Source organism: Oryzias latipes, chromosome 9 (assembly GCF_053564925.1).
Source record: "Oryzias latipes strain Hd-rR chromosome 9, Olatipes_Hd-rR_3.1".
Taxonomy (NCBI): domain Eukaryota; kingdom Metazoa; phylum Chordata; class Actinopteri; order Beloniformes; family Adrianichthyidae; genus Oryzias; species Oryzias latipes.
Genome location: NC_136245.1, coordinates 19,046,048 through 19,073,840, shown reverse-complemented (window position 1 = coordinate 19,073,840; position 27,793 = coordinate 19,046,048). Strand labels below are relative to the sequence as shown.

The 27,793-nt window shown below is 38.3% G+C and overlaps 1 protein-coding gene across 4 annotated transcripts in view; it reads right to left on the bottom strand.

Annotated features, from left to right (window-relative positions):
- arb2a (ARB2 cotranscriptional regulator A) overlaps positions 1-27,793 on the bottom strand; it is a 143,733-nt gene that overhangs the window by 104,739 nt on the left and 11,201 nt on the right. For all 4 annotated transcript variants that reach the window (XM_004072645.4, XM_011479289.4, XM_078952871.1 and 1 more), the window contains 2 exons: positions 18,800-18,865; positions 17,295-17,486 (listed from right to left, as the gene is read on the bottom strand). In XM_004072645.4, coding sequence (XP_004072693.1) covers positions 17,295-17,486; positions 18,800-18,865 — 258 coding nt within the window. The remainder of the gene's footprint in view (positions 1-17,294; positions 17,487-18,799; positions 18,866-27,793) is intronic.

Here is a 27,793-nt window from a genome sequence, read left to right as displayed (position 1 = left end):
ACATGCGGCCCATATCTAGCCCACCAGATTGTTGAATCCGGCCCACTCATGAAAAGTAAAAACTTTAAGGGCGTTTTTGTAAAAAAAAACATTTCTTGTCCATTCCTGTGGAGAGTTATGTTTTCTTTAAAGAAATAACCAAAATGTGCAATTCCGCCACTAGGAGGAGCAAAGGAAAAGCAAAACAGGTGAAACAGCTCATCTCTGCACGTAAGATGCAGTTTGGTTCCCCGCGAGCCTCACCGCTGTTCTTTTGCTATAAGAATGATCAGCAGTGAAACCCGAACTACCAAATTGCTGTCAAAAAGTAAAGGTTTAAGTGGATTGCCGAGCTTTCCACGAAAAATGGACAAAGTTGTATTTGTTCACAGAGCTGAATGCAAAACTGCGTGCATTGCTGTGCATTTACTGCAGCCGTGACGACAGTGATGGAGCAGCTACCTGCAAAGACGTTGGTGCAAACATCCAAACTTGTGAAAAAATGCATACTTCATAAAGGCTGAAGAAGTCTTGTGCCCCAAAAAGCAGTCGACCTTTGCCAACATCAGTCTGTCAAGGATTACTATTGCAGATACAACATCTCTGAGGAGACTTGGGGGGGCCAAATAAAGGAATCCAGTCATTTATTGCATTTTTGGTCGCTATTGATGAAAGCCCCAACATCACAGATGTATACAACTGTGCATATTTATTAGAGGTGTTGAAGAGAGTGTCACGGCTGAGTTTCTTGTGTTGGTTCCTATGATGGGCACAACAGTTGATGACATAGTCGGCTGTGTAGTTACTACGCTGGACAAAGTTGGAGTGAACTAGTCACGTGATGTCAGTCTGGTCAGGAAGGTCAGGAAGAAGGACACCGTCAGGCAGCCAACCAGGAAAAGATTCTTGGACATTTCATTGTGTTTTGCACACGTGAATGACAGTGAAATGTGCTGCTGCACAGGATTTGAATCCTGATATTGATGGCTGGGTGAAGTTTCAGGAGAGAAAGGGAGGGTAACTCCAAATTCTTGTTCTGTTCACAAATGTTTGCAAGTTTAATTACCGGTAAGTTTAATGTTTCGTTGATTTGCACATTTACATTTTAGGCAGGGTGTTTCATTTTTTTCCTGTAGCCTCTCTTAAGTTTATTATTTGGATTGCTTCACTGTCAGATGTAAAATGTATAAAATTGAACGAACCATTCTTTTTAAGTGAAATGCATTTTATTTGAGATCCATTGGCCTCTGTGAATAAATGAATGTGTAATTAGAAGTGATTAGGCTACCATGTTGGTTGAGGCATTTTTTTCCAACTAAGAAAAATAACAAAAAACAAAACAAAACAAAGCTAAAGATAACAAGCTGACCATATGTGATTTTGCTTTTTTGTAACTGATCCGGCCCACTTGAGATCAGATGGGTTGAATGTGACTCCCGAACCAAAATGAGTTTGACCCCCCTGCTCCAGGGTGTTGTATAATTCTGCAAGGTATTTATTAGGTGGCTGCAGAAGCCAGAGCATGACCTAAAAAGTGATGCCACATAACATAACACAAAATATGTCGCATAGGCTCAATCATTATCTTTCTTTGTGAAGTTTGACCAAAAAAAGGAGGAATAAGGAGAAGAGAAGGCTCACCAACCCGTTGCTCTCTGAAGCTAATTAAGTCATTAGAAATAGTCACAGAGGGTACCTGTATGCAATCTAGTCAAGGCAAAGGGTTGATGAGGCTCTGCAAGGCCCCCAGGCTAATGTCAAAAAGAAAGTAAAGGAGAAAAGAGAAAGAAAAAAAGATGCCTAAAAGAAACAAAACGAAAAAAGTCAAGTAGATAGTTTTTAATTGAAGCCTAACTTGAAGAAAAAGGCAAATGTTTTTAGTGCCTTTTTGGTTTGCAAAAGAAAAAAAGGTTAAGCATGTCCCCAACAGAGTCTGAGTACACACACACACAGGCATCCAGTAGAGAGGACATAGGAAAACGCACACTCAGATGAATGATGGGGTGCAAGACCAAAACTAACTGAAGCAGTCAAGTATGTAGCCATGGTGTGTGTGTGTGTGTGTGTTTTCCATAAGTTTCCCATTCTCATAATGTCTCATTTTTTTGCAAAAACACAATTGTGTTGAGCAGATAAACCCGTTAGTGTTTGCGAATTAAAAAACAACACCTTCTGGCAGAAATATGCAAACACTCCAAAACAATCCACTTGTTTAGCAATCAAGGACACAAAACAGAGAAAAAGGTGTCTAATTTCTCTGCAACTGCCAATAACACCGAAATTTACAGCTGCATTTGAACGGAACACACACATTTGAGGATGTTGTGCTGTAACATCCATAGACTCACCAGGGGCAAGCTTGGCAACACCAGTGACTGATCTGGGTCACTGTCACACTCACACACATGGTATAGATAGCGACACTGGCAGCATGGTGATCGCAGGAGAGGGCAGAAAGGGGGTTGAATGTAGACTGATTGGTCTATTCTAGGTCAGGTCTCTTGACAATGCACCACTGTCTCCTAATGTTCTGGGCTAAAGTATAGAGGCTAAGTTTGGCCTGAAAATTCAACTATACATTCCAAAAGGCATAAACGCCACATGCAAATACATGCACACGTGAATATACAATACAACCACACACATTACAGGTGTTGAGAACACAATCAAACTAACATGTATCACAACACACACGTCCTGCTTTTCTTTGCCCCTCCTCTACCAGCCTGAAAAAAGATGTATGCGGCAAATCTCTTCTGCAGCCTATTGAGCACAATCAGCCTGTGGACTTCAAAGAGGTTGCAACTAGGTCACCATAAGACATTGCAGTCTGCTAGAGAGCAGTCTCTGGTCTGAGACATCTCACTCTCGCCTCCTCCTTACTCTTCTGCAGTACAATCCTATCAGTGAAATTAAAATGGATTATAGCGTCTTTCCCTCTTGTCGTTCCCCGGGGTTGTACAGAACCATGTCATGTTGCTGTTACTATAATGTTACTTCTTTATCATTGCCCATCGCTGCTGCTGCTGCTGCTGCCTCTGCTGCTCAGCAGTTTAACTAATGTTAAATTTAGACACAGAGCAGGGAAAACAGAGCGGGGTAGAGGGAGTGAGAAGTAAAGGAGATATAAAATGAAACAGAAAGGCCAAGTAAAATGCCGAAATGACCCAATCCTCCATGGTCACACACTGCCACTCTGATCTGTCAAAGGCCAACAGCAAAATGATTCCAAAAGCTACTTATGGCAAGTTTGGATAATGCAAAGGCACAAGCAAGCTGAAAGGTAAGCAGCACGAAATAAAGCATAAAAAAAAAACATCAAAAAAATAAATGAATTCGCAGGAAGAAGGGAAGATGACTACTTCTAACAGGGTTGAAATAAGGAGAAAGTTGCAGAGGCCACATTGCTTCTTTGAACGAAACACAGCACCACCCGTAAAAATACATAAATAAATAAATAACTAAATCACAAAATAAATCCATACAGGTAAGAAAAATGGGAGAAAAAAAAACAAGAAAGAGAAATGGTACCCTTTACTTGGTTAAGTGTAGACCATTTTATCCAGGAGCTACATTTGCATTTACAGATACCCTGTTCTCTGGTGATAGCAAAATCACCAAAAAGCCTCAATTCATGCAAGTGTGTAAATGTCAAGATGAAAGCAACAAATGGCTATCTAGAAGAGCTGGTATTTATCTTGGGACCCTATGAAGACATGAATTTCTTCCCATTAATCTGCTGACAACAGAGCATTTAGGCTTACAGTTTAAATAAAAACTGTGGGCATATTTCTATAATTGTTTGCACCAGCAGTTTTATTTGGTTTGACTTAAGGTGAAATAAATAAATAAATTCTTTAAACTTGAAATTGAGTGCAGGCATACTATTGGACAAAGGGGGGGAGGAAAAAGTCTTTCAACATCATTTCTGAATTTTGTGTTGCCTCCAACCTTTTACCCTTTGTTGGGATTAATAGTGAGAATCTAAGTCTTAGGGTTGAAGACATTTCTTCAAAGAACAGGGGAATTTGATACTGGAGTGCACCTAACCAACTCTAAAGCAACGTTCACACACGCCTTGACAACGCGTGTTCAAGCAATCACTTCTAATGAAAAGTCTGAGTAAAAAAGCCAGTGTGTGCACATTTTGGGCTTCAGCGTTCAAACCTCTTGTGTCTACGTGTCGCTACACAAGTTTTTAAGACCGTCTGGCTCTACATACAAAACATATGGCCACTGAAAGTTAAACTAGCTGAACTTTGACAAATCAGAAACTTGGGTTGTGTAGTGACGTCTCGTGACGTCTCTTCCAACTGCAGGTATATGAGTTAGTATCAGGTAGTGTCAGTCCAGTGTGAACACCAAATGGTAAACACGCACGTTTAGCGCGTTCTTGAATGCGCATCACATGCTTGTTGTGAACATAGCATAACAAAAAAGGAATGCAGAACGTGCAGCGTGTTATGGCTTGTTGACCAATTATTTCAACAACCACTAAAAAAGGCAAGCCAAAAACTGCGCCTAAAAAAAAAACGTAATTTTAACTTATATAACTTTATATATATATTATTTACTCCTCTGGATTAGCCGTGTGCAATTTTTTGGTAAAGTTTAAACATCAAAGTCAAAGGTTAAAAACATTTCAGGCGGTAAAAAAGGCAAAATCTAAACAAAGAAGGAAAAGTATGTTTCAAAATGATCAGAACTAAATGCTTATTTTTAATTTTTATTTTTATTACAAATTTGTGTTCCTTAAACCCCCATTTGAAACGCTCCAAGGACAGAGGCCTTTACAAACACATGCCCCATTGGAAATGAGAGTACCGTAACCACTTCAGCAAACAATATAATAAGGCAAAAAAAAATAAGTTTATCCTAAGAGTTCACCATGAGGCCATAACAGAGGCATGTCATTTTTCAAACTAATTATTATTGTTAATAAAGTTAATAACTGTTATTCATCTAGAGAATTAATTTACAAGGAAAACATTGGAGTCGAATTCTGCACTGCAAAAATGAGATGCTGTGCTATGTTTCAATGCTTAATTATGTTGAATTATCCTCTACCATGAGGACAACAACTAAACTTTTTTCTATGTATGTGATGTTTTGTTCTCCACCCGAGGTTGTACATAAGAAGTTCAAAGGACTATTTCTTATTTAATGTTACATGAAACCTTATTAAAAGATGGTGAGCTTTCTCTTTCACAGCTGTGTGTTTGACTTTGTGTACGTGTTTTTGTTTTAACACTGCTTTCCTCAGTGGTGCTGCTTTGTGAGTGTTGGATGACATTCGTTTGACTGACATTGGGGGCGAGAGCAGCACGGTGGCATATGGTAACCGCCCGCTAACCATTAAAACTTGACGTTAGTGCAAACAAGTCAGCCAAGCCTAGCGTAGTGTGTTCCAGAGGGGCTTAAGATATTAGCTGTCAGTATACAGTGGGATAATAACACATATCATGAGCTCCAACAACAGCAGATAAAGAGCAGGCAAGGCAAACCAAACACATAATGTGGTGATGAAAATGAGGACAGAGGGAAAAAAATGGACACTCAATGACTAAGACAATTGTGAATTAAATTGCTTGCTGTGCAGTAAGGCAGTTCAGATACTGATGTCAGCATTTTTTTGGGGCACAGAACCATGCAAAAGGGAGAGTCAGAGACTTTCTGACTGTTTTATGACTGACATTAACGAAAAACTTCAACACTTGAATGACTGTCACTTTTTTTTTACCTTTGCTTTCCTAAAAAATAAAGTTAAAAAAGTCGCTATTTGTATAAAACTAGACAAGATTTAAGGAGAGTGTGTAACAGATTTGTTGGTTCTCATAGCTGAATAATATGACAGCAATATTGGAAAATGTTGTTGTGCTACTTTTGCTTGCAGTTGTGTACTTTTTTTCCTCTTTAGACAGTGATACCATAAATGTACACGATTACTATAAAATACAAGAAAAAGTGTCTTATCATATAAGATTTTTAAAATTTCCCTTTTTTTATTTTACAGAAAACTTTAAACCCCTAAAATTGATCTAAGTCACAGGTTCGTGCAATCACAAATGTGGGATAATTAAAATAGTTTGGGCCATGAAGAAAAACAGACCATGTTAGTGTCATTGGTAAGTTCTACATCCACAAAGTTGCAGAACAATATCAATCTCAAAAGCAGGTTTTGTTACTAAAGTTACAATTTCCTGTTTAATCCCCGGTCATATCAGTGTGCAGAAAAAGAACCAATAAGACTCTGACTTAACAAAAACAAAGCAGTAATCATTTGTACATGACAAATTGACCATTGGGAAAAGTTTTTCCTGGCTCAGGTCCAAATTAATAAATAAAATTATTTTCTCCAAATATACATTTGTTTAGAAAGAAAACCAGAGTACCAATGCAACTTCCTATTTATTTCTAACCCTCGGGGTCAGTAGTAACTAATAAATAAAAGAGAAAAGCTGATGTTTACCTGTAACCCTAATGTACCTCTAAAACCCTGCTAACCTCTATTTAAACACTAAGTTTCCTCTCATCGATCAAAGTGCTGTGCATGCTGCCCGGGAGCATGACACATGTGCTGAAGATTTTACAACTACTTTCAACTATACCTTTTAAAGTTTTGCAGTATTTAGTTGTGTAGAAGCATCCTACTTTGGGTTTGAGTAGAGGTTCACCTGCCTGCTCAATACTTCTGTTAAAATAATTTATTTATCAGCGTAGAATTCAACATTTGGCACTTTTAACCTTAGTGAATGTGCTGGCAAAGAGAAACAAAATGCTAAATGTAGAGCAGGATTAAAAAATTGTCTGCATAATTATCTAATGCATATGCAGAGGTCAATGCATATTCAAAAAGAAAGTAAGGAGGCATTGGGGGGCTGGTTCAAAGGTTTATTGAGGTGTTTTTGTGTGCGAGTATGTGCATATGGGCCGTAGAAAATGTTCCCAATGAGAGAGCAAAGAGGTATCTTCCACACAGTGCCTGGGGCCCTCTGGCAGAGAGACTAAACAAGACCTTCCCATTGGGACACACAAACAGGGCCTGCAGCTGCAAATGACCTACTACCCACTACACACACACACAAACAGACACTTACACATAGAAACAAGGCCTTTTTGATGCTATAATTTGTTCATTTCAATAGAAATAGTCAATTATCACACGAGGGCTAATGGGTATGAACTTAATAGTTATCCATCGTGTTCTCTCGTTTTTCCTTTGTCGTCTTTCCATTTTTATTTTATTTTTTATCTTGCTTTGAGAGACAAAGTAGCATGCGTGTTTGAGGGTCCACCTCCTCCTGTATCTAAGACAAGTCTGGGGTTCTTTTCCTTTTGATAACAAAAAACATGCTATTCTCTGACATCTGACATACTAGTAAAACATATAAATACATGACATCTAGCTTAAAACCTTGACAAATCCTGTAAAGACTTAGCACGGGCATAATAAGTCCTCTTGATTTATTTCGCTATATGTCCTGTAACTGAACAAAAATGTATTTTTAACTTGCATAGAACAAAATGTCTACTAAAATCTGAGCTCATGCAATATACAGTAAATATAAAAAAAATCTTTTTTTAAGTCAGTGCTATTGTAAAAGTATATTTTTTAAAGTAGACATTTTTCTGGTTAAGATTCAACATAATAGGAAGTGTTCTGTGTGTATGCATTAGGAAGAACTAAACATAATCATTTACAAAAATAAGATTGAAACCACAGTTGTGTTGTGGAGTTATGGAAATCCAATTGTGTTTAAGAGAAAATGTTTGATTTAGTTCAATTCTACAAATATAAACCGGTCTTTTACGCGTTAACATATCGTTTTTCCAAGAATTAGAATTTTCAGTCTTGTATATAGTTTGAATCATATAGCTGGTGTTTCTGGGTTCCGAATGCCAACTGCTAATGGATATTAAGCTAAATCACAATTTATAAAAAAGCGTTTTCCAAGCAAATACACAGACAAAAACTTACAGAAATAATGATTAAAAACCAAATGAAACCATTTTTATCAGTTGTGAACCCTTCTGCCTATTCATCAATGTCTCGTGAAACAATAGCCTCTGTATTTTCCTGGCCTGAGGATGAACATCTCTTCTTCATATCATTCTCAAACTAACAAATACAGTCCCCCTCCCCCTCCCATGCCAAGACAAACTCAATGACACTACAATCAATAAATTGCTGCAAGGTGTGCATAAACTACACAGATAGGGGATGATGTATGATTACCTGAAGCACATAACAATCAGCTACATTCTTGTGCAGTAAGAACAACCACACTCACAACATGAAGGCAGACCATGAAAGCCTTTATAAGCATTTTATTTAAGCAACAGCAATATTACTTGATTACTCAATTGAATGAAAAGACGTTGGACAGATAAATACGTCTCCTGGTGTCTACCTTGGATGTCAGCTGACGTAATTTCACATACAGCAGCAGCAGTGTTGTTAGGACAGGGGAATACCACCATAAAGTAATGTTTTCTCTCCTTCTGATCAATTTTTAATTTGGCCCGTGCAGCCGAGCCCTTGGCGGCCTGGCCCCAGTAATTATGGTGGGTTATTGACAGCTGCCTTCCCGCGGGAGGCTATTTAAAAGAGGTTTAACCCCAGAGCAAGTCCAGGCCCCACACCCGCCTTTGAAGGTGTCAAGTGCATTGATCTGAGCTGTGGGATGTGCTGGGACCTTCCCGCTTGGAGATGTGCAAATGCTTGTGTGTGCGTTGCTTGCAGAGTTACTATTACAAGACCAGGGCAAGGCAGAGCCTTTTTCTAACCTTTACACAGACACACACATGTCCTCTGGCGAAAGATAGAATGATACCTGTAGCCACCTGATGCCCCCAGATGGGCTCACCCACTTTGCCCATAAATTGCTATCAATAGGCAATACGTACACATTGAAAACTTAAAAAAAAATAGGTAAGTCATAGCTCAAGGTGGAATGAATGAACTAAAAAGAAATGGGGAGAGACAGCTGTACCGGTAGTAGGAGAAACTTTCTTTGTGGCAAACAAGGCCACCACAGAAAGATGATTGAGAGCCCAGCTGATGTTGAAGAAGACATCAGGAAAAAAAAAGAAAAGAAAAAAATGGGCTGAAGATGGGGTGGGGAGTGTCAGACAAAAATTAGCTGTGGATTTTTGTGTTTGAGTTTGTCTGTCCCCTTTCAGGCTCCAATTGAAATTCTGGACAGATAGAAACCCCAAGGCTTTTGACACACTTCTGAAAACACCACAACTCCCTTTTCTTTTCTATAAGTTTCCAGCAACTAGCCTGACTCGCTATCAAGAGAGTTAGAGAAAAGAGCTTGTGTGAAATGGAAAGAAAAAGGGTGACAGCGGCCACAGATCTGTTTTTGTATTAAAGCTGTTGGGCACAGGCCATAATGCTGTTGGCTCTTGTGTGTGTGTGCCACTGACAAATTGGGCTTGAGAGAAACAAACTTGTTGAATGAGCATCAGAGCCCTGTAAGAGAAATTGAACAAAGTATTTCAGCAAGCTGAAGACTCCCGAGAAGTTCACCAGAAAACCTTTGTAGCTAAAAACAACTATAATGGAAATTAGGATTTACACCCAACAAACATCAAACACGATAAGGAAAAACCTTTCCAACAGTGGTTGATAAATAGAACAAACAACAAACAAAAAAAATCCTCAAATACAAAATGTATAGGATAGAATTGTTGATGCGTGTTTGTTTGATTAAGGGATTGGCACAGGAAGTTAGGAATGCTGCAGTATTTTGTGCCAGTTCCTTTAAGGGAACACAAACTAACAAAAGTTCAGAGCACCATTCTTTCACCGGGAGTTAAACAAAAACTAATAATCCTACCTATCAATATTCAAACTTTGCTCCTACCTTAATTATTCAAACTGTAACCTCACAGGCTTCACTCCCCTCCCCTCCAGAGCCCTGTGGCACTCATCCTCCACCCCCAGCTCAGTCTCAGGATGCAGAGCATTGACAGGGCCAGAAGGTAATGATACAGCTGCCATGATGCAACAAGCAGACCTGTCGACTGTCAGGAATTGAAATCATGAAGGAATAAGCTGTCATTAAGAGGCCCTCTCCCAGTAGTAGAGCTGTCAGAAGCCTGCCTTCAGCCCGCCGTCTCTCAATACTTCCATATCCCCTCTGCCAGTCCTACCCCATTTGCAGTCACTCCCTCATCCTCCTCTCATTTCTCTCTTCCAGAAGCAGTTCTTGCTGTACTACTTTCCTCTTCTGTCCCCTTCCAAACAGTCATAACCCTTCTCCCTCTCTGCACCACAACACCCCCGCTTCCTATCTCAAGACTGTTCTTCTCCAAAATTCTGGATGTTGCCGCAGCAACCTGCTCTCACCTGTCATTTTACCTAAAGGCTAGGGGAATAGCACCACTTCCACATGCACACATTCATACACAAACACAACATGCAACAGACCTGCAAACCCAGCAAAAAAAAAACCTCCCTACTACTGCTACAGCAGTATGCACACAGTGCCAGATGTCACTAGTAAAGCCTTTGCCTGTTTTGCTGCATTTCCTGCTATGCATGTTTTCTCTACACACATCTGTGTGTACATAATCTCAACATAAGGCTGAAAAGTATGAAGAAATACTGCAATATGTAAAATTACTGATGAGTGTGATGTTGACTAGAACAAAGATATATTAAAAAACATAGGATGGTAATGGGCGTCTGATCTGGGACTCGGTTCCTATCCTGGAACACAACCTTTTTTTATGCCACCAACCATTTTCATCTGAAACCATTTTCTTACAAATCAGAATAAAAAACCAAAAAAAAAACCATTGCGTTAAATGTTTTTGTACCCACCCTGCTATGGGCATTCTGTGACCAAGGTGCATTGTGGAAGATCACACGTTTTGTTCATTAGTGCAGTGCACTGCACATGAGTGGGTTTATATTTGTGGCTTGGACTTTTGTAAGTGTAAGTTGGCAGACTTTGTCCATCAGTTAATAATACTTGAGCAATTAGTAGCAGAAACTTGTATGCTCACAAGTTGTAGTACGCTGGAATCTTGCAGACAAAATGAAAGTGTGGCTTGCTCAGCTACATCACCAACTTCTCTTAGACAAAGATGGCCGGTACAATATTTTCAGATAGACTGGTACTAAATGACCCACAAAACACCACTGGTCTGTACCCAATAGTTTCTGTGAGACCTCTGACCTAAACCACAGGGTGAAATTTTTTGTTTGTATTAAACTCCAAAAAGGATGACTTTAAGAAACATTAGAACATAACTGCCATTCAAATTATATTTACCACCTATTTTTTAGCTATCAGTAGCACTCAGGACCCTTGGCTAATCGCCTTTTGCAAAAACTACACTGTCTGATTAGTTACCATGGGACTCATCCCTACAAAAAAATACACCATATTCCTGACTAAATACATAGCAGTTACTTTACACTTCTGCAGATGCTTTTTTAAATCTTGTTTTATCTCTTGTTTGGAAAATGATAGCAGTTAACTATTGTGCCTATGAAACACTAACTTCTACTCTGACACCTGATTGGTAAAGTGTAACATTAGCAAAGCCAAAATTGACATTTTTATTGTAAAACGGTTATCATAACGCATAAAAGATAGTATGAAATTCAGGAAGACTTGGCCAAACTAGACTACAGCTCTCTTGCCTTCCCTTTCTTGATAATGGTAACCTCCACTCAGAACACAACATAGCAGCTTTGAACCCAAGCAAAGTATAGTCTGCAGAAACACACCTGCATCTGTCATAAGTCATAACATCTAATCTGTTTAGTGTCTGTTTTTGGGCAAATGTCTTCTGTAGGTAAGTTCTGGGCCACTGTTTACTAAAAAGCATGTTTTGTGGCCTTTAAGTGTGTTGTGTCAACCTCATGGTGAAAAAATCCATTGATTATTGAAGGTGAATTTTTACCAGCTGAGTAAAGATTCTTGATCAAGTTAATTTGGTAATAGTTCAGTACCTGAATTAGTATGTTATTTTCTCAAAGACAAAATTGGAAGATCTTTGTTCAGGGCTCCAGACTGCGAGCAATTGGTCGCATATTGCGACCAAAATTTGAGAGTGTGCGACTGAATTTTACATCCAGTCGCACAAGCGCGACCAGTAAATTTGCCTCCCCTATCTTCGTATTTTTTATACATTAAACGTGGAAGGGGCACGTCAATGATCAATGAAATAATCAATGAGACGCGAGCGCACACACACGCAGGCAGACACACACACTCGCGCACATACTCATGAAACGCGAGCACGTACACTCTCGCGTGATGCCTGTGTGTGAGGCGGGCACTGCGTGTGAGAAGAATAGGGAAAGCCACTGTGAGTGGCTAAAATGCGTGGAGGGGGAGGGACCTATAGATAATCGAGCGCGCGTAAACATCTGTGGGAAGGAAACGGAGACAAATATCACAACCTGATATGTGCGTCTGAACTATGGGTAAGCCAACTATTGATTCGTTCTTCCGACCTGCGGCTAGTGTACCAGTGCCAGAGTGTACAGCAGGGGTCTCAAACTCGCGGCCCGCAGGCTATTTGCGGCCCACAAGATGATATTTTGCGGTCCCCGCCTTAATATAAAGGTTTAGTGTTACTGCAGCCCGCCAGTTTGTCTGAATGACAATTTTACATTGTCGTGCGCGGAGCTGACAAAGCAACCAATCACAGTGGGGTATATGACTCTTGGGGGTGTGACAATGACCCGGCTTGAAAGCAGGACACCTGACAGCCCCCTACCCGGACCACATTAAGGAGTTCCTTACTTTCCTTTAGAACGTATTTATTCGCTCGTAATTTTCTACATACATGCAGTCCGTGCTGAACTTTTCTCTGGGCCGCACAGACCCGGAGGAAGGTTTAGGTTTTGGTTACGGCGGCGCATCAAACGGTTATGCACGGCCGTTACGGCAGCTCACCGCTCCCGCGGGAGTCGGGTCAGCTGAGGAGAATAAATGTCCCACACCTACATGCGTGACAGCTAACGGGGCTTGAACTTTAAACACGCTCGAGCAAAAACAACATTAGTTTTAGACTCACTGAAAATACGCGGGGAAAATGCAACGATAGACGTGTTTGAGATGAACATCGCCTGGATCGTTGGGGACACAAGGCGGGGGGGCTGAGAGATGAAAGCGAATCTGCAGCAAGACTGAAAGAGAACAGGAAATTGGAGTTGTCCTTAACATTCAATTTAGTTTTAATATTCTTCTCCCCCTTAGTATGATCTGTGTTATCATATATTTTATGATTATTTTAATGTTATGTGATTATGTAGCCTTTTTTAATGAATTGGTATTTTAAATTATTTTAATTAATCACTGCACTACAAAAACCATCAGGACACATGTCCCATAATGCATTGTTTTGTAGTCATCAGGGCAGCTTTCAGTCAGTTCAGTTTCCAGCTGTGTCCGGGTAGGTTTGCCCCTTGCTCCCACCCCTTTCTCGCGATATTTTTATGATGATTGACAGTTGATGTTGGAGCAAAAACAAAAATATACGTCACACACCAGGTGATCTGTGCAGCGTTGAGTTCTCCTGGGTGATCTCAAACACACTTATTGTGCATCTTGGCTGCACCTATTTGGTGTCACAAAGATAAATTCCCATCCGTTTTCTTTACTTATTTGTACTGTCATGACAGCGATGCTGCTGTCAGTTTACCTTCTTGTTGCATCTTCAAAAGTGCAGAATAAAATGTGACACTGAATTTGAAACAGCACATTGTAATTTCTGCATCTATTATTAAAGTATTTATTAGTAATACAGTGGAAATTAGTAGATTTGGTTAGAATGTTGATTTACGGTATGCGCCCCTAAATTTTCTGGTTGTGCCCCTAAAATTTTCAGTTAGGGGCCACTGTGCTCCTGTGAAAAAAAGTTAGTCTGGAGCCCTGTTGTTCATTTGAGTTTTCTTCAACAAATCACCATTTATGCGGTAAATCTCAATGTGACATCCAAGAAGTCAGACATAGGGATGAGCAATGAACTATTTGTTTTATCCACAGACTTTGGACGATGATTAAAAAATAATAATAAGCCTTTAATGTGCTTTACTTGTGCTTTTTTATTGAAGATTGAGGAAAATAAATGTAAAAACCAAGACAGTATTTACCTGTCAGGCCAGGGTAATAATTATATTCTTGTCCAAATATAAATTCAACAAATGACAAGTATGAGAGAAAAATGTTTTAAAAAAGCCATAATCAAATCACTTTTTTAAATTAACTTTCTTGCGATGTTTATTTGTTAAAAACTGGATATAGTTTTAGTTTTTTTGCTTTTGTCTTTTTGGTTTTGGGTTATAATCTCACCATACAAAATCTTTAAGATTCATCATGAGACACTTAATCCTAAATGTTAAGATGTCATGGTTAATTATTAGCAGTTAATAGTAATTAGTGCTTTCACAAATCATTTTTGGTTTATTTAAAATATGACACAACGTAATTTTTAAAAATGTAGTGCTGAATATGAATTTAGCCTTGTAAATAAAAAACAAAACATGTAAATAATTAAAATTTTAAGCAATGAAATTACACAAATGCACACATATTAAAAAGACATATTTTTTCTATTGCACTAAATAAATGAACTTATTTGTTCGGCAACAAAATTACATGCTCTGTGTAGCAGCTGCCTTTTTCCACACACGCTTGAAAAGAAATCAAAACAAATTCCATGGAATGACATAATAAACCACCAACATGTTTATAACAGATGCAGACAGCATGAGTTGACTGTAAATGTGTGCGGATGTCTTTCCAGAGCAAAGCCTACAAGGCCGGCGTGTGTAGTATGTGTCTGGAAAATGGCTTGTCAGGGTACAAGAACACAATTTCTTTTTTACAGTGATGAATGAGCAGCACTCACACTACACACGGCAAGTTCTCTATATCTAAGCTGTCACTTCGCCTCTGTGCAGTACAAGGCTGTCTTCTCCAACTGTAAGATCAGCCAGGGTAACTCGAGAAGGCAGTTTTGGAGTAGCTGAAACCTTCCTGTTTACACACATGGACACACGTGTGCAGCACTAACCTTTACTGTTGTTGTACACAGCTGGAGAGAGCTTTCGACAACAGGTAAAGACTTTATGCTATTTAAAGTGGGATAAGACGAAGGAAAGAAGCAATGCAAATTCCTTTCAAAGTTTATATGAACAGCAGGCCAATGAAATTACACGGATAGTCCTGGTCATGCTGACAAATGAGTACAGCGATTGGGATGACAATAATAAGACCGGGAGAAGCACCTTTTCTTGCTGACAAAGAGATAAGCACGATGTTGGTGATCTTATGGTAGAAAAAGAGGAGAGCATCATTTGTATTGCATATTGCATTTTTTGTTTCTCTATGTCAGCTCTTAGTCTTCAACCCATAGAAGAGAATCTTGCTTTAGAAGACAATATTAAGATTTTCTTGGATGATAATGACCACTTTGACAAATATGTTTCATTTCCCTGACATGACAATATAAGCTTCAATTCTTGGCTGAAGACTATAGTGTTAAAGTATTGTTTCAGTATATGAGTTTGCCTTTGCACCTGTGAATAAATGTCTTAGTTTTTGCCCCTGGGATAATGCGATGCTCTGGTGTGTTAAATTGTTCATTGTCATGTAATTTCTGCTATGACTCCGAGGCAAACCGTTCCTCCCGCTTCACACTGGTGTGAATTATGCAATGAATTTAAGATGAATTAAGTTAACAGCCCATCAGTGTCTATGGAAATAAAGCACACCAAAACAAAAATTACTGGCAAACCCACTTCGAATCATAAACCAAATATTTCCATTCATTCTCAAAACCCAGCTATGCTGAACAGAAACATAAAAGGGTTCAAGTTAAAACCAGTTGTCATGAAACCAACTCGAACACATGCTCACATTCATTCCCACAGTTTACTTAAGGTGTAGTCAGACTGGTAAAGTCCGTTGGTCCAGACTGAGTCCGCTTATTTTGGTCCAGATCAAGTCATAAACTTTGCGTTTGGTCTGTATTTATACTTTCCTGTTCTGGACCAAAGCTTGTAAACAGAACCATGTGACTAAAAATCTCTTCACTCATTGGCCAGGAACTACGAGGGTGGGGCAAAGCAACAAGAGAAAGAATAATGGATGTCCTGCGCTTGGCAATCCTTGTCAGGATAGTTCACTTAATTAAACTTTATATTTTGCTGACCAATTTTGAACGTCCGTATCAACGTCAGGTACAACACTTTTTACTTGCTGCTTTGGTCCAGCTGAAGCAAGCTGCAAAGTGGTACTGAAGGGGCATCAGCTATGAAGGTCTACTGATAAGTGTTTATGACATATAGATTGTTGGGAAAAAAGCGTGAAAAGAAATGAATATTGCAATAAAATTTGTTTTAGTGATCCTGCATTCATCCAACCACATTTTAATGAGTTGCTGTTTCATTACTGCTCCACACTTGTCCACGGCTCTCTGTTTACATCCCGTTATCACCAGCTACGGTGGCCTCTTTGGTTCAGTTGTTCTGCTCCGAGAAAGAAGTCTCTTCAGATTGAGGAAACTCATAGCAAATTGGCGCTTGGTCCATTTAGAAACGAATCGAGAGCAGTTCCTGGTCCCAGACCAGAGTCCACTTGGGAGTATTCAGACTGAAAATTTGTTCCGGACCATCAGGGGAAATGAACTCTGGTTTATTTAAAGTAGACCGAATGTGCAGTCTGAATACACCCTTAGAACCATGATGGTCCTTGACAACAGAAAGAAGCTAAAAGCTGCATTCACTCCAGGATAGTCCCGCAAACTCTGTTTAAATGGATCACTAATGCTAATAAGTATTACACCAAGTTTAACTTCTGGTTAGGTTTGCCAACACACAGAAGAGAACCAAAGACTGAAGCAGACAAAACTGTCTTGAAAAAAAAATCAAACAGTTCCAAACGCTGCTTACTTGAAGGCGTTGTTGCCTGATCATTACAGGGGAAAAAAAGCACAGAAAAGAAAACCACCTACTCCTGCTAGTTCTCTGATTATCACAAGTGCTTGTACCTCCACACTACCCCACTTATAACCTTTGTGATATTTTCTAATGTTTTGGAAGTTTTTAAGAGTTTAGTTGAGCTTCCACAACAGCCATACTAAGATACCTATCCAAGTAAACAAACCCTGATGCGAATCAAACTCACTGGTGTAAAAGCACCCTAGATATCCAATTACATCAATATGGACACAGGTTGAACAGATAAACTGGGCTTTAATAGAGCGTTACTCCGTTTTAAAATAGGTGTTTATTTGTTGGATAATAAGGCAAATAGTCAAAAGACAGAATGATTACTTACCTCCATAGCTCTCTCAATAAAGGGAATTTGGGTTCCAGAGTTCAGGTCCTGGTTGATGATCAGTCTGCGTGCCCATTGACCCGCTCGTACCACACCACTTCCCTGGATCAGGATCAGCAACTTGGATGGATTAGTCAAGGCATCTGAGCTCATGTAAATAAAACTAGTAGGTTCACCATCCGATGCATCCACCTGAACAGTGAGTAAAGGAAAAGTTGGTTTTCAGTCAAAGAGTACAATCCATAAAATGATTTCAGAGTGATTTTAACATTTTAATTCTAAATCCTACTGCTGCAAAAATGTTGCCCCGAGATTTGCCCGATCCACCTTTTGTTCTTTGGACTCACTGATTTTAATAACCACTACTCAGAAAACAGTCTTTGTTTAATCAAAAGAAAGGCAGACGAAAAGAGAAACACATAGAGTAGCTATGTGTTTTGTGAATTTGCATGCCCTCTATTCCCATCCGATGCATCTTTACAAGCCTTCCAAGCATGCTTAGAAGAATCACTAAGGAGACAGTGTCCATAAAAGCCAAGGGTGGCAGCTGCAAGAACTTAATCCAAACAGACAAAGAGGGCCAAGTGGGGGACAAAATCTTACCCTTTATTCTCCTGTGCTCCTTCATTCCTTCTCCCTATACTTGGCTGTGGTTAATCTTCTTAAAATCTGTGGTCACAAGTTCAATGCCACGCAGGTGGACGGACCTACCACTAACACACTAAAATACACACGCACACTCCATATATTTGCGGGCGGGTGGGCAGCAAAAAAGCATAAGAGACCAATTTTCCAGAGGAATAATGAGATAAGTAGGCCAAGCAGATAAACCAGTAAAAATGTATGGGGGCTAATAAAAGGCGCTGACTCCAACTCTGTGATTTATGGACACTGTTAGTGCGTGAGCTAACTCTGGCATGCTTCTAAACACTGGTGCTGCCCAACGTCGCTATAAACCCAGTCTGAAAAATGAACACAACTTTTAGGAGAAGAAATAAGGGGAATGACGAGGTACAAGGGGGCAAAAAGAGGTACAAATATGCTCCCCACAATAAATAAAAAGGGATCAAATGTATGCTCTAAGCCTGGATGAGCTGGGCAAAGAGGAACTTCACAATGGGAGAGTAGAAGGTCTCCCTCAGAGCAACTGAATGCAAAACAGATTAAGCATCAGCATGCTGCGCCTCTTTGAAATGACACATCACAATACAGTTAATTTGTTGAGGAGACACTTTTGCACAAAGGATGTGTGCAGAAAAAAGGGGGGAAAAAACGGGGAGCAAGAAAGAAATTGAGGGACTGCAAAAGAAAAAGACAAAGACTGACAGAGAACTGGATTCCTAAAATCCACCTTTAAACAGTGGGTCTTAACAGAACCTTCAATACCATAACAACGCTATAAAGCCTAAGCATTTACATCCATTTTCATTTGTAATAATCCCTTTAATCTTCAAGGGCACAAATCAAAGAGAAAATAGCCTATTTTTTTCAGTATGTATACTCACTGGTATGACTTCTTTCCTCAGCTTGCACTTTTCCTCCAACAGCTTGTAAACATACTGAGTGATGATCTAGAAGAAAACACACACACGAAGGACATACACACCATCAGACTGGCAAGAGTGTCAAATGGGATTTTTCATTTATAATTGTATGATTCCGTCCAGCAAACTCAAGTAAAGGATGGCCATGAGTGAAGAAGCAACATCATCTGCCGTCATTATTGGTAATTGAGGAAAAAACAGAAACTCTCATGTGCTCTCTAGTGTTGGCGTGGGAACACAAGTCATTTTGAAGGAGTAAAAACCCTTTTGTGTGTAGTTTGTATTTGTATCACAGTACAGTGAGGGTGTTAAGGTTATAAAATGCCAGGAGAGGAAATCTCCTGTACAAGCAAGGGACTGATGTAAGTTATGTTTATCCTTGCAGCAACAGTACTAAAGAACCTTGTATACTGAGTCATTCCAACCCCAGGCCAAACCTTTTATGGTTCAGTAATATTAACAGCTTTCCTTTCCATTTTCTGTGTTTTTCTTGTTTTCTTTCCTCCATAGCTTGCTAAACTGAGAAGAGACACGCATACTTCACATGAAATATTAGAATTCTTCTTCTTGTGAGCCTGAAAATGTAAGCACGAGAATAGATCGTGACACACATGACCAACAACAGGGAACTCTTGATGCATTTATGATGTTCTATCAACATATTAACTAACCTTGTGGCTTACAATAATGTTGCATTGGCTTGATCCAATGCAGGGGGGGGCTGAGAGACATGCTGTCATGCTGTGCTATGAAGTCTTACTTACATTAGCTTTTGAGGCATCAGCCATAGTAAATCAGGAAACAAAAAGCCAGCAATGGCGCCACAGTTACAAAGCGTGTCGGATCTCGAGTCACGCTGAACTAACTGACTCAAACACAAACAAGCCAAGAATGTCATAACTTACAGCACAGAGGAAGATGCTGCAGTCCTGGTAATGTATGTAGAAAAGGGAAAAAGTAGCTTCTATTTTAACAACAGCTGATGAATGCAGATTACAGTAAAACATTGGGTGTGAAAATACCCTTCAATTTACTTTATTTGTTTTTACACTAACATCTGTAATCAGGACACCAAGATTACACACTGTGACTTTCCTGTACTTCTCTACATATTGCAAAGAAAAAAAAAACATTTTAAAAATACATTCTGTTTAGCTTTTGTAGCTGTTAAAACCAACAAAACATATTTGTTAATAAAATGAATAAAAAAATTAATTGTATAAAAAGAATAAAATATCAACCCTGAATCCCAATGTTCAGAAATCCATGTACTTTAAAAATGGCAAGGTGGAATGCTTGATTTACTTCTTTAAAGCCAAAATACAAGAGTTAAATCAAATATTCAACAAATATTATGCTTTTGAAAGCCAATCAAAGGTCAGAAGAAAATGATATATTGGTAGTATTTTACCCTATGAGTATGTTGGTGAAAAGAACCACCAAAGCCACAGCAGCTAATTCAGTAAAATGTCAACTGGTCTGATGAAGACTAAAGTGATTCTGAGCCTCAGTATGCTAGTTTTTAATGACATCAATAAGCTTCACAGGAAATTTCATTTACACCATGTTATTTATTCTGTGCCTCAGGTGGCCTAAGGACCAGCTGATATAGAATAAGAAAATGGAAAAATAAGAAAATAGGAAACTGGTGGGGAAGAAAACACAACTTGACTTTATTCAAACATTAACAATAGGGAGAATATAATCTTTTATTTAGGTTTTTGGGTCATCTCATCAATATGAAGTCATGCAAAAAAAGAAATTACACTTTTTTTTCATATAAGAACTGCACCTACTGAAGAAAGGAAATCAATTACAGATGCACACAACTCCTAAAATCAGGTTTAATCCCATTATTATACATGACAAATAGTGACCCAAGATATATAAGACACAAACAAAGCACACTCATTTCTGCAGTAACTTTTAGCAAAGCTATAAGTTCTTTGTTTTTCAACTCTTGGTCAAATATTCTATTATGCCTATCTCTTTCATGGTTTTATTACCTATAGTTCAAACTTTGCTAGAGTTAAAGGTTGTTTCAATTACTGCAACATGTCTTTCTCTGTCCTTAATACAACATGAAATCATTATCCAGCCACCACCATGTCAAACAGTAGGAAAAGGATCAGATCTCTGAACTAATGTTCAGGATGTGTTTTTTCTTTTGCCATCACTTCGTTGTAGAAAAAAATAACTTTTTCCGAACTTTGCAAGGTCATATTTTCTCTTTATTGAGAATATAATAAAACTGCACTTCATAATGTTAAACTTTAAGGTGTAATTTGATTTTTTTATATATATTTATTATATCCTTTTTTAATTCACTGAATTTTCTGAAGTCTAAGTTATGGATTTGGCTGCAATACTTGAGATACAAATGCAGTCCTTTCTTTGATTCTGGAGAGTTTCTAAGTAAAGCTTTGGCAAAGAACATAATCTTTAGACTGTACCGCACTTCAGTTCAAAGTAGAGGCAGAAAATAAGCATTACACTGAACTGAAATCCAGCTATAATGGGATAGGTCATTTCCACACATACCAGCAAACAGAGGCAACCGCACATCAGCCTCTTAGGACTTGATCTCAGCAGCTGATCAGCACAATAAAAAAGACCTTTTGTTCACCTAATTAGCAATGTGTTATTAGTGTTTTAATGAAACGCCTGCAGGAAGCAGTGCTGAAGGTTTGCGTTATTGGCACTGGAGAGTAGGACAAACGGGAGTAGTGGATTTCCTAATTAATGTTAAGACAAATTGAGGGAAGTGAGGAGATTGACAAAATGAAAGCAAGATCAAAGAGCTACCTTAATCAATAAAAGTCAACACACATCATTCATTTAAGAAAATACAAATCAAAAAAATCTTGATTCATTAGATTAATTTATAGTTTCAAAGTATAAATGTTCAAAAACATCAAAGATGTTTTGTGTTTTCCAATAGAGGTGAGTCAGTCCCCTGCACACATAACCTCTACAGCTGAGGTCACCGTTGTGTCTGCAGTTTATTTGTGTAAGGAAAGTTCTGTGGCGATGGACCAAGAAGAGAAGGATCACAGAGGAAGGAAGGGACTTAGATGGAGGCTTAGCAAGGGGAAACAAAGAAGACAAGAAAAGAGAGATGGCAAAGTAATCCCTAGGACACAGAAACTCCCTCCCACTGTGCAGAGCAGAATAGGAGATGGAGCAACGGAGGAGGAACCGGGGTGAGGGAGGGAACTGTATATATTGCATGGCAGTTATAAGACCTTTTTAAATGGGTGAGTTTTGACATTTGTTCCTTGAAACGTCCCAGATCATTCTCACCGCAACTTCTATAGGAGTACAGTGACAGAATGCATTTCCTGTTTATCCGGGTTTTTTCCCACTGAAAACATCAGTCATGCCGGCTTTAGCAAGGCCACAACAAAGCCATTGCAGAAGTCCACTGAGCACACACAAGCACTGTGGGAGGAAAAGACCCTGATCATATCTAATCACAAATGAATCATCAAAAAAAAAAGTTACGCTTCTTCGAAAATGTTTAAGTGTTAAAGCCTATACTTCCATATGTTCAAATACTGTAGCTAAACGTTTGCCGCTGGTCTGCTTGTCTAGAAGCTACACACATAAATGCACCAGTGATAACTGTGAAGACACAGCCCCCCATACACAAGGAACTGGGATACAAGGACAAACACCTTGTCTCTCTAGTCCTAAGTCCTTTCCAAAAGCCACTTAGCCAGAGACACCAGAGAGAGCAAGAAGAGGCTTCAAAGCTGTTTATATAATGAAACTGAAAGAGCTGTTCTGTGCTGTATCACTGACTGCACCCAGGAAAGCATTCCTGCTTCTCCAGAGAATAGAGAAAAGGAAAAGAAGGAAAAAAAGAAGAAAATCCCCCCAAACAATGCAGAATAACGAGAGTGGCAACAGCAAAGCAAAGTCAGAAAAAAGAGAGACTCCAAAGGAACGAAGGAGGCAATAGAAAGGTTGTTTATTTTAAGTCAGGCTTGTGTATCAACAGAAAATGTATTAAAATAGGCCCTATTGTTGAGAATTTGTGATCTGTCAGTCTGTGTGTGAAACAAAGAGAGAAAGAGAGGCTGCCATAATTCCCATGAGCTTTGTCATTCTTCTGTTAGAGGATAGAGGGCTCTCCAGGGGAAGACAAAGTTCTCAGATAAAGACAGACAGTTTACATTCGCCATAGATATTTCTGCGGCTCCCTCCATCACTGCCCTTTCTGCTAACCTCAACCTAATAATGACCAGTGTTACCTGGGAAACTGGCAGAGGGCTAAAACAAAGTATCATCATTATGGGTGCCAGTAGTAGTATCATGTATCTATCCTTTAAATAGATGTCTTCCTGCATTTTCTTTTAGACTCTTGTCCCAACCCTTAGCCAATTCATTTACAATACAACTCACAAAGTAAAAAACATTTTCTCCTAACTTTGCTCTCAGTGGAATTAGGAAATTTAGAAATGGAGACGATGATCAATGGCCAAAAGATGATAGGTGGTCCACCAAATAAATAAGTTTGAGAAAAAATTACTGTGAAATTATTAGATAAACAGTCTGCTATGATTGTGTCATATAAGGTTGTGAAAGTTAAAATGCGACTTATAGTCCAGTGCGACTTATCTGTGTTTTTTTCTACTTTATAATGCATTTTTGGGCTGGTGCGACTTATACTCCGGTGCGACTTATAGTCCGGAAAATACGGTAATTTCTTCCATATAGTTTTTGTGGATAATAGTTTTTTTTGTATTCATTTGTTTTATAATATGTATGCATATGGTGATCTAACAAAATAAAAAGTCGATATTTTCTAATGGTACTTTTTAACCCTTGTGCTATCCTAGGCACTTTAACATTAGGAGTGGGGTCATCTAGACCCACTAGACAGTGCTCTGAACCTTTTTTCTTCAATGATTTGTGATCTTCACTGGTGTCCATGGATTACATGAAATCTTTCCACCTTTATCCACCTTTGTCATGGTAAGGAGAACATGTCAAAGTAAGGGTGGGGTCATCTAAGATAGTACAAGGGTTAGTAATACAAATATATTCCAAAAATTCACTGATTTATGGCAGATCTGGTCCTCACTGAGGTCAAAAAGTATGTATGTCTCAATGGCTGATACCAATTATATATAACACTATTGCCAATGGCTGATTTATATTGATAACTATATTTTTATTACGATTTCTTTGACATTGTAGTTGTTGTTATCAATGGACATTTTTCACCTATCTGCACTGGTAGTGCAGCAACTAGATGGACAGTATGTAGATGATGGTAGCCAGTCAATGAGTCTAATATGCAAAGGCATTGACCAATGTCACTTTTGTTAAAATGGTTGGTAGATTAATACATCTGTCTGTGCTTTTATACACCATTAAAGTGATTGAAATTCAAATATTGGAATAACAAAAAATATCCTCATTTGAATGGGTGAGCTTATACTTCTGGAAATGTATTTGTTATTCTGTCTTTTACAGAATTTGATAAACGTTGGCAGGCTCTAGCTACAAAACCAAATCACAAAAGTAAGTTTTGCCTACTTTGGTTGTGACGGCTGGTTATTTTAGCTCTCAAACCAGGCCATTTTTGTCTGAACTTTGATATGAACCAAATATTTTGCAAAAATATTCACCTAAAAATGTTTAAAAAAAAGAATAGAAAAACAACTAATTTGTGTAATTTCTTGGGAAGTTAATGTGTGAAACTCACAGTAGACAGGTATTTCCAGAAAGAGTCTGACCACCTTAAATTCATCAAAGTTATGCAAGTAACCATAGCTACTAATCTTGCTGGTTGATTTAGACTTACATTTTTTTAACCACATTTACATGGTTAATTCCATTGAGCTTTTGCCACAAGCCTGCGTGATTAGGCATTTCCAACAACCTAAATGTGAATTGGTATAACTACTGTAGTGTTTTAGCTTGGGAGTTCATTTGCTACACAATATATTTTATTAATTTAGCTATTAGAATTTTGAGCATGTTTGGTAGCAGCGTATTAACAACAAAATGACTCAAAAAGTGGTTTAATTTGGTCATAGGTTATAAAGCATTTCCTTTGCAGTGTTTACTAATAAATTGAGCCCATTTTATGCTAAATAATCCTTGTTCATTAAAACACATAATGGAGCATATGAATAAGTCTGTCTACAACTATTCAAGTTAGTTTCAGGTAAACCAAAACTGACACATAAGCATGGATCTACTGATTAAGAATATAGTTTAAATTGAATTCAACCTGCCCTCCAAAACAAAAGTAAAGATGTATTTCCCAAAGTTGTTTTAATAGGTAAGACTTTAGGAAATGTACGCCATTACCCCGAGTTATATATTCTTTATATATGAAGATAAATACATTCATACATTTTAGAGCAGTTTTTCTTGTAGAAAGTGCCATTCATGCAGATGTCTAAATGTGAAATAAGGTTGCAGCAGGATCCCCACTGAATCATTCCAACCATTGGGTATGTACAACAAAATTAATATTTTAGTCTGTCTTAGTCATTGCATATAACACTTATCTAAACAAGTGGAGATGTCATAATGAAGCTAGAAACACCTGTTATTTCAAATATTAGGAAAAGGGAAATAACAAAAGTGTAACCTATTCATTCTTCCATACATCTATTCATCGCTCTTCAGAACTTCCAGAATTCCTGTCAGGGTCACAGAGTTTCTGGAGTCAACCCAGCTACTGTTGGGCAAAGGCAGGGTACAGCCTGAACATGCCGCCAATGTGTTGCAGGGCCACAGACGCTCACATACACTCCTAAGCACAATTTAGAGATTCCGAGGATGTTTTTGGACTGTGGGAGGAAGCCGAAGTTCCTGGATCAAATCCATGCATACTTTAAAGACAGCAAAAACAAGTAAATATGACCTAATTAGACAGAAGTGTTAAAAGTTCTTATTTAAAGCATTACTCTATAGAACAAGAGGAAGACATGTTTCACTCACAAAAGACCTCACAGTATTTTTAACTCAAGTACTGACAATAACAAATATTACCAAAGTAAAAATTTAATGCTGAACACAAATACCTTCAAAACCTTTAACCTTGGTCACATAGCCACCAAAAGACAAAAATGTCAATATTTGGAAAAACAGTGAAAGGCCTGTAAAGAAATCATTTACAACAGCGACAGCAAAGTATGTAAAAACATAGAGGGAAAGCTTTGTAATTCAGCCATCTGGCTAGGTTTACCTCATTATAATATTCCAACTGTGTGTATGTGGTGTGTGTTTTCAATTTTGTGACTGCCTTCTATTCGACAGATGCAGACAGAGCAGAGAAGAATCCTCATTTATTAACAGCTTAATGGAGCTCCATCTGGGCCAGGCCCTGTGCTTGTCTTCTATCAGAGAAATTCATCACTGAATCACAGGAATTAGATTCCAGCTGACACCTACACAGGCTGAGGTGACCCCGCTGCTCTGACCAACGCTGCACTGAAGCATGTATGGTGATGCAGCTGTAATGCATTCATGATAGCGATCTAAGCCAATGAAGACATTTGAGCAAAGTAAAAGCTTGCATACATTTTAGTACTAGCAAAAAAAAAAAAAGTATTAAAATAATTAAACTCAATTAAAATTTTGAAAAAATACAAATGACTAAACTCTCAAAATTGGGAAGTCTCTGAAAATAACTTAGGTTAATTAAGTCATGGCTGGATGTCAATGACAAAATACTGAATTTAATTCAATATCCAATCCAACAAAGTTAAATTTAGTATCGAGATATTTGACAAATTTCTAAAGTGAAGTAAAATTTGTTTGGTTATGAAAAGCAGTGTCCATATATCTAGTGATTTTAATTGAACCAGGGTAGATGGATGGAAAAATTAACACAGAAAAAAAAAAGAGATTGCTCTCAAAAAAGAAGGTTAATTGATTTAAAGTATATAAAGACCTACAATAAAGCTATAAAAATGCGTATAACATGTTGCCACCTTTTAGGGCTGCACGATATAAAGAAAACATGTGATATGCGATATTAGTAATTAATATTGCGATAACGCTATACATGAACAGATAGCAAAACAACCAAAAACATAATTTCCATTTAACTGCAACTGCTTAATTTAAATAAGAGTTAACCCGCATCTACATAGGAGGCAAACATCTAACACAAAAGGGCTCCATCCGGTTGGTCAACAACATGAAGTCGTTCATCCGATTGGTCAAATGCATAAATAGATTTATTTGATGCGTTAAGTACTTCAAGCAGCCATAAGATTGTTTTAGCACAATTAAGGCAACCATTTATTGCAATTCTTGCCATCTTTTGCGATATTAGTATTGCACAGATATCGCGATAACGATAAATTAGCGATATATTGTGCAGGCCTACCACCTTTACAGTTTTACTTGTGCATCACAGTCACTGTATGATACAGTACACTTTCTTAAGAGTGACCTTAGTTTAAACCACATTCATTTAGTTTAAATTGCATTTGTTGACTTGGGCACATGGTGACTTTACATCTACATCTGAGAAGATCTGAGAAATTGTTCCCAAAAAAAAACAATATTTGTAGTTTTTCATTAAAAAAACTATCATTTTTAAATCTGTGCACAAATCACTAAGCGCTTAGAATTCTTTTAATCAGATTTAAAAAATAGAAAAACACCCAAATTTTGTTCCCATCTCTCTACTTTTACTTGGAGGCCATCACACCAACATCTTCTTCTTCCTCTTTCTATCTATCCCTCCATTCAGACAAGGCTGAAGTGCAAATTGGACATCTGGTGCTGTGATGTGTCTGACAATACAGGCGCTACCTCCGGACCCCTTCACAAGCATATACAGACACAGAACAGGTGTACACACACAAACAGAAACACACATATGCAGCATGTATCACACAACAACCAGTTTAAAATTAGTTTTAAAAAAAAGAGAGGGATTGGAAATGATGCTGAGAACTATCTAAAAGCAGTACA